The following is an 8,231-nucleotide window of genomic DNA, read 5'->3' as shown; positions in this document are numbered from 1 at the left end:
CCATCCAATCACAAGCTATTTGGGGTTGTTAACAAATTGTTCTCTGGGAGGGTTCCTCTTGCCGTAAGTGGATTGAAAGCTTTAGGACACATAGGACTGAGACCTTATACTTCTTTAGAATCTCCCTGCAGCAAGTGATGCAGCACTATGCCACGGCAGCCCTCAGAAATGCTTGAGGGACAGACTGCTTCTCTCCCGGTCCAAGGGAAGGTACACAAAGTCCCTAAACTTTGATGGAAGTTGTAAACTGACAACTATCTCACTACCTCAAACACACCCAGAGTTTTTCTTGAAATGAAATGGACATTGATTGGGCCTTGTAGAAATGGGCATACTCTGTCTCTTCAAATGAATTTTAGTGAAATGTAGTACATAGATAAGTTAGATGTGCCACTGCACCTTGGAGGTTACAGTCTAAAGATATGAATTTAAGTATTTGGGATAAACCTGCAATGCCAAAGTTATATTCTTGAAAAAATAATAATGCTCCTCAAACAAACTAAAAATAAAGTTATTTCAATAAAAATGCCTCTTAGATCAATCTGATTATCCAGGTAGTGGTGATGAAGGCTGACACATCTTTAGCATTAGTTTCGTAAGCAGGGCTAAAGCCCAACACACACACACACACACACACACACACACACACACACACACACACACACACACACACACACACACACACGTGCGCGCGCAGTGAGAAACTCTTCTCAGACCTGGCTCAGTCCATGTGCCTCTCACTCAACCCACCAATCAAACTTCACCAGACATTTCATCAGGGGCTGGCATGTGGGCATGCAGCCTGAACTAAGCACACTGTCTCCTGCAACTGCCCCAGATGATACAGTCTGACTGTAAACTTTGTTTTTTTCTGTTTTGTTTTGGCGGCTGGACGGTACAGGGAACAGAACTCTTGACCTTAGTGTTATAAGGCTGACTGGGTAAACTTTGAAGTTGCCTAGAAGTCTGACATGTAAATGGTAATTTTGTTTTTTTAAAAGGAAAATACACAGCTACCCAAAGACAGGAAATAATCAGTGCTGTACTTTGGGATAATTAGGGTTGTCTCAATTTTGCTGGAAGGCTACTTAAAAAAAAAGAATAGGAAAAAGAAACCAGCAATTTCCCTTGGCTAACAGAGTTGATAGCAACAAGCAAGCACATTGTTTGGAATTTAGCTTATCTGCACTGTTTAAAATAAGGATAGGACTGGCCAGTTAGCTCAGTTAGCTTAGTTGGTTGGAGCATGGTGCTGATAACACCAAGGTCCAGGGTTCAATCCCTGTTACTGGCCAGCCACCCCACAAAAATAAATAAATAAGGATGGTGGGGGGAGGGTTGGCTCCTCACTGTAAAATGCCAGGTGTCCATGAAATCACTGCCATCCCCTCACCCCTCACTATGTACACATTTGCAGAGACACACACTCCCTCCCTCACTCCATCTTCCCAGACCTCACCTGGTTGATAACATAGACGCCATAGTCCAACTGCTGGCGCTGCAGGATTGGGTGCAAATAATACAGCCAGTACCTGAGATGCTCCTGCCGGTTGCGGAATGGAATAATGATGGCCACCTTGTGAGGAGAGACACAGTCCTTGGGGGTATATCGGCCGCCCACCTTCACCTGCGGGTTCTGCTTCGCCACAAGCTCCAGGTCCACAGGTATGTTAAATTCGATCGTTATGGGGCCAACTACAGAGGTGGAGGGAAGGAGAAGTTAGCAGGCCACAGGACTCTCTGCTCCACAGGCCGCATCAGATGGCTAGGCTGCAGGTGCAGAGGAGACATCTCCGTCTGGGAGGCAGTGTGGCCATGGAAAGGGCACTTGTGCCCAGCACTAGGATGACCAACCATCCCAGGAAACCCCTCAGTGCTAAAAGTCTTATGTCCCAGGAAATCCCTATGTCCCAGGAAACCCCTCAGCGCTGGACAAACCCAGACAGTTGGTCACCCTTTGAAGCACTCACCTGCCCAGGACCCTCCCCTCTCAGACGCCACTGTAAAATGGAAATAATTCCTGCTCAGACTTCCTGACAGGCTGTTGTAAGGATCAGTGTGCCTGGCTATGTGGCCTTGGACATATGACTGACATCATCTCTCTAAACCTAGCCTAATTGGGAAAAGGGATGTATGTGTGTATAAATGTGTGTGCGCGCATGGGGGTGTGTGTGCACACACGTGTGCTGGAGAGGTCAGCGTGGAGGAAATTATCTTCAAATCAGAAGGCAGCAGGAAGTGGTGTGAGTGACCATATCTCAGGAAGGGACTTGATGTACAGGTGAACCAAACTCAGTGGGGAGGGATGCAGGCAATGAGTCCCCAGAGGAGACTGAGGGAAAGAAAAGAAACAGCTGGAAAGAACATCAAAGAAGAATGCATACACAGTAGAGGATAAAGTAACTAAGGGGATGAGAAGGGAGGAAGAGTCAGGGGTGATGCCAAAGTTTCTGGCCTGGAAGAACAAGAATCCAGATGAGAGAAGTCAGTCAGTAAGAGAGCTCTTGGCTCAGCAGAAAAACTGATGAGATGCAGACAGTAGTTTTTGAGGTAGTGGCAGGTTAGGAGTAGAGAGAAAGGGGAAAGGTCAAGATCCAGATGCAGAGCATGTGGCACCCCTGGTGAGGTCAGGCACACACACAGGGAACCAGGGACAGAGCCAAGACTCGAACCCAGGCTCCCAGTATTCCCTGCACTTCAGACTTCTTCGAAATGGGCTCCACAAAACATTAGACCAAGCAAGATGCTCAACGGAAAAACATGTCAAATAAGGGTGGGAACGCCGCATACTGAATGCTGCCTTTGGAAAGTAATGACACACATCGAAGGCCCTGAAAAGTTGTGTAGTCAAGAAACTCCCCTCACTTTACTTAACCCACCATTTCCCAAATGTATTTGGCCAAAGAACCATTTTGTCACTTTGGGAGCTGTTACTCTGGAGTAACCAGCTTCACCTGTGAAGCAGACCAGACATAAGAACAAAGGAAGGAACCTACACAACAGAGATGGAAACAATGGCCACAAGCTCAGATCAAAGTCCATCGGAAACATACTGGTGAACACCCCACCCCTGGGCCCTGTGTGCAGACTTGCCCTGTTTATCAATAATATGTGGCTCCCCAAGCACCCCTAGTTCCCAGGGATCACTCATCCTCCTGAAATGAAACAGCCTGAGAAAAGGAAGCTGTGAGTCTTGCTTCTCCTGCCTGACAGCTGCATCCTCCTCTCCCTTCCCCAGTACATTCCACTCCTCACACCCTCCCTCCCCCCTCACTGACCCACTTCCATCATCATAAGGCCCGTTCCTATTAGTTCATTTTCCTCTGAGACAGAGCTGTAATCATATCACTTTCCAGCTAAAAGCCTCCAACGTCTCTAAGGCTGTATGGCCTTGTACAAGGTAAGGCCAAACCCCTTAGCTAGTCAACAAGGCCCTTCGGTCTCAGCTCTGTCTACCTCCCTCCCTATTCCTAGAAACTAAGCCTATCTCCACACTTTGCCCTTTGCCGGAAATGCCTTTCCTTCTCTCTTTGAATAGGCAAACTTTTGCATTGACACACAGGCCAGAATCTCAAAGTCAAAGCCTCAGTCTAGAATTTTTGTTCTCTTCCTGACCACAGAGCTGAGACAGCAGGCCCCCTGGAGCAGGGAAGGGGATTCTTGGGGCTCCAAAAGCCCTGCTCCCTCCCTGGCCGTGCACCTTCCTCCCTGGCAGGACAGCGGCCTCACAGAACAGTCCCTTACCCAGTTCCAATCTCCCAGGTTGCCCTCAGGTGAGCAGGCACCATGCTCCAGGGCTAAGTCAGTGTTAACCCTGGCCCAGTTTTTCCCAAACCTTTCATCAGAATCACCTGAGACAATTAATCCAAATATAGAATCTCAGGCCCCTCCCCTAAAGTCTGTCTCAGCAGATCTTGGGAAGAACCTCAGTGGATAAGTAACAGGGAGCCCAGGGGATGGCAAGGGGACAATAGGGAGCTGGATGGCCCACCTTCACAAGCACTGGGGTTTTCAGACAAGGAGGGTCCTCAGGGCTTCTCACCACTTATACCTTTCCCAACAAGGTCCACCAAACCTGGGCTACTCAACTCCCCAACCCCGGGCAAAGCCCTCTGGGAGGCACTGCTGCACAATGAACTTGTGAAAAACAGGAAAAGAAGATCTGTCACTGGGCTCTTCTCACTTCAGAGGGCCCCACACATCTCCAACCCTCCCACACCCACCTTTCTGAAGATACTACTAAACACATCTCCATTTTCGGGAACCCAAGAAGCATTTGGGCTATCACCCTACCAACTTGTTCACACCTTTGGAAACCAGCCCAGGAATCACCCATGGCCTGCCTAGCCTCCCCAGAGCAGACCCCTGCGAGCTGGAAAGTGTCCTGGTGTTGCCCCCTCTCCATTTTCGGGAACCCAAGAAGCATTTGGGCTATCACCCTACCAACTTGTTCACACCTTCGGAAACCAGCCCAGGAATCACCCATGGCCTGCCTAGCCTCCCCAGAGCAGACCCCTGCGAGCTGGAAAGTGTCCTGGTGTTGCCCCCTCAGGGGGCTAAGAAAGGTGGTCCTGAGATTAAAAAGCCACAGACAAGAGAAGGGATGCCCGGGCCCTGGTCCAGCTCTACCAGTGACTTGCTGGATGATCTTGGGGCAAGTACTACTCACTCTCGGGATACTGGTTTCCCCACTTGTAAATTACAAGCACTGGACTGGATGATCCCTAAGGTCTCAGAAAGCCCTGACATACCCAGAGATACTTGGTAAACCAGAAGGAGAACAGGGACTCAAAACCAGATCTTCTGATAAATCCTTGATCTCACCTTTCCTGTCCCTGGGAGAGCATGAATGACCAAACAGACAGGAAGAAATGAGTGCCCTGGATGGGAGAGACAGAAAGTAGCCTTGATCACCAAGCATCACACTGACCTACGTCTCCTCCTACCTCACTACCCAGGCTTTCTCAGCCTCTTTCCTTGATGTCCATCTTTGCTCCCTCTCTTCTCACTCTCCCTTCTCATTCTCACCCAGGTCTTTGGTTTAAGTACATGACAGTTCCCAAACCTCTGTCTCCATCCCAAATCTCTCTCACAACCCCACAGCCAACAGGACATGGCTAGCTATATGCCATAGACACCTTAAACTCAACCTGCCACAAATGAACTCTCACTCAACCCCTCCACCATCACCACCTACTGCCAAACCCACTTCTCCTCCAGGGTTCCCTCAGCAATNTGGTTTAAGTACATGACAGTTCCCAAACCTCTGTCTCCATCCCAAATCTCTCTCACAACCCCCAGCCAACAGGACATGGCTAGCTATATGCCATAGACACCTTAAACTCAACCTGCCACAAATGAGCTCTCACTCAACCCCTCCACCATCACCACCTACTGCCAAACCCACTTCTCCTCCAGGGTTCCCTCAGCAACTGACACTGCTCTCCACCCAGTACGAGAGCTGATACCTGGGTGGTCCCTCTTCTATTCCTCCTCCTTTCTCTCACCCCAACATACACACGTATGCACATTCACTCGCTCACTCACCCACAGGTGTCAACAGCATGCTGACAATCTATGGGAGTCTATCAGGTAACAAACCAGAGTCTTTATTCTGAAATGTTTGTTTAATGCAAATTCTCCCTGTAATATGTGTAAAGACCACTTTCAATTTGTTTCAATCAATACTTTCTGGGCACCTACTGTGTGCCAAGTTTGTGTCACCTCAAGGTGGGTGGGTTGAGATAGAGAAGGAGGATGCACAAGACAGTTCCTGCCTTCCAGGAGCTCCCTGCTGAGGATGTGGCAGTACCTAAATGAAAATTAGCCTGGTTGAAGGCTGGCCAAGGAACTTGCTCCTCAACTGCTCTGTGCAGAGCTTTATCACTGAACAGCCTCTTCTCACCCTCCTGCTCCCTCTCACAATGCCCCATCAGGTCTCCAAACCATTGAGAGCACCCTGACCCCAATCCAGCAATTCGTTCCCCACCTTCTCTCTCTAAAGCCTCCACAACTCTGAGAATCCTGCAGCTCACTCCTCTGAGACTAGAAAGCACACAGCAGTCCCAGACCCAGAGTTGAATGCCTTCTTGGGTCCAGTGCTAGCCAGGAGACCTCCCCGAGTGGCCTGCACACCTTCTGCCATGCTGCAGGGACCATCCTCTGCTGCACACCTGGCTCTGTCCCAGTGAGAAAATCCAGAGAGCTCAGACTCCAGGAGGTCAACAACCAGCTCTGTTCGGAATCATGCAGACCTGCTGCCAGGTCTCAGAGCCACTGCCCAGGCAACAGGGAGAAGCTTTGCAGGAGGAGGCAGAGAGCTTCATGACAGTCCTCAGGCCAGGCCAAGGCGCCCTTGCTGTGCGGCGCATCGTGTGTGCTACCACAGGCCGTCAACCCTGCTGGGCTGGCTTGTGTGTTTTCTTGGCTCTGGGAGCTGGGAAGTTGGGTTACGTAAGCAGATGAGCAGATGTGAGCTGTCCTCGGCTCCCCCGGCTCAAGCTCTGCCACGTGGGCCTCTCAGCTGGGAGTCCAGGTCACGGCCTTGCGTGTAAGTCACTCAATAACTTCAATGTGTGAGTGCAACTCAGACAAATTCCACTGTTCCCTTGCCCGGCATGGCAAACCCAAACACACATATGCCCCTCATCAAAACTCCTGCTAATCTAAGCCAACCCCAGCATGGACTCCTGCCTTGCTTTTATGCTGGCTGAACCACTAGTTCAAATCCTCTAGCCTCAGCAAACAGGCTGAAACATCTAGTCACTGCTTTCTAACTGATTAGCCTGTGGTTCAAGACACAGTCCTTGGCCTAATGCTGAGTTGTGACAATGTTTCACCAGCCCAGATGAAACAATAAAAGTAAAGACCACGTGGGTGTTTTCATCAAGCTAAATGTAATCAACATATAAGAATGCCCTGTCTTCCAAGATTAAATGCTTCTTATTCTTTAAATGTTAAAACGTCCTTTCTTTTATGAAATGACCATGGTAGATTTTGATGCTAGATGGGTTTTTTAATTTAATTTTTTTTTTTTAAATGCCCCTTAGCAGCCATGGGTCAGGCCCCTAAGTTTCTTTTGAAAATTTCCTGGGCAAGAAATCCAAACACTTGGGAAATATTTGGGAACATGTGAAACTAGGCAGTGCCCAGAACTTTGTGGTTCTAAAAGTTGGGGTGTTGGAATGTCTACCTGGATCTCAGACCTGACAGTATGTTGCATAGTCCCTCCTCAAAACCTCTCCCCCACTATAGTGTTGTTCCAAAGGCTCATGTGGGTGAGCCATTTCTCTCTGTACCAATCTTCCAAAGGCCAGGCGTGCACTAGAAGGTGATCCAGACGATACTGCCAAATTCCTAGGCTAGAGAAAGATGGGCTTACAGTGGTCCTGTGAACTCATGCTGCCCCTGGTGGGCCCTTAAACTAGACATGAAAAGCACCATCTGCTGCATGGGGCTCATTCCAAATCTTCTTTTCAGTCCTTTGGGGAGGAGGATATGCTCTCTAGAGGTCTCCAAGGACTTCAATATTACCAAATCCAATAGCTAACTGGCCTTGGCTCAAACACCACCTTCCCTAGGAAGCCTTCCCAGACCACTCAAGGTTGGTTCTTACTCTTCGTCCACATCCCCAAAGTACTCACAGCACCACATCCATTCCAGCTTGCACCCAGCTAGTACATACCAAGGCCAGGTGGTGCCAGGCAGGCAGAGGTGGGGCTAGGTTAAGGAGAGGTCTTTGCCCTCAGGCGGAAGGGAGACCAGCAAAGCAAACACCAGTGATGCCTGTGACAGTGTTAAGAACAAGTTGAACTACCACAAAGGAAGAGGAATCAACTTCAGGGCCAGGGAAGAGAGTCATGGAAAGCTTTGCAGAAGCAGTTACCTCAGCTGGGCCCCTCAGCTCCTCTCAGGGAGAATTCATCACCCAGAGTTGTGTCCACTTGTCAGCGAGCTCCCTTGGCTGCCACGGACATGGAATGCACCATCAAATCTCAGCTGAGTAGAAGGTGCACAGCTATCCTCCCTGCTTCTCTGTCACTGGCACAAGCAACAAAGAGGTAATAAACCTAGGAGAAAACTTGATGGAAGAGTATGGGACCGAGAGCCCCTACAAGGGATTCTGAATTCCCACATTATCATTTCTCACTGAGTTTTAAAATCTAAGTCATCGGGGCCGGCCCAGTGGCGCACTGGATAAGTGCGCCGCTTGGGAAGCGCGGCGGCGCTCC

At 49.3% G+C, this 8,231-nt stretch overlaps 1 protein-coding gene across 1 annotated transcript in view; it reads right to left on the bottom strand.

Annotated features, from left to right (window-relative positions):
• The window catches only part of B4GALT1 (UDP-Gal:betaGlcNAc beta 1,4- galactosyltransferase, polypeptide 1), a gene marked incomplete at its 5' end in the record, with an annotated part of 57,070 nt that overhangs the window by 19,257 nt on the left and 29,582 nt on the right, over positions 1-8,231 (bottom strand). The window contains one exon of the mRNA XM_008591110.1: positions 1,460-1,695. Coding sequence (XP_008589332.1) covers positions 1,460-1,695 — 236 coding nt within the window. The remainder of the gene's footprint in view (positions 1-1,459; positions 1,696-8,231) is intronic.

Source organism: Galeopterus variegatus, unplaced genomic scaffold (assembly GCF_000696425.1).
Source record: "Galeopterus variegatus unplaced genomic scaffold, G_variegatus-3.0.2 Scaffold143, whole genome shotgun sequence".
In the NCBI taxonomy this organism is placed as follows: Eukaryota; Metazoa; Chordata; class Mammalia; order Dermoptera; family Cynocephalidae; genus Galeopterus; species Galeopterus variegatus.
Note: the sequence above shows the minus strand (reverse complement) of the source record. Positions and strands in the feature narration are given on the sequence as shown.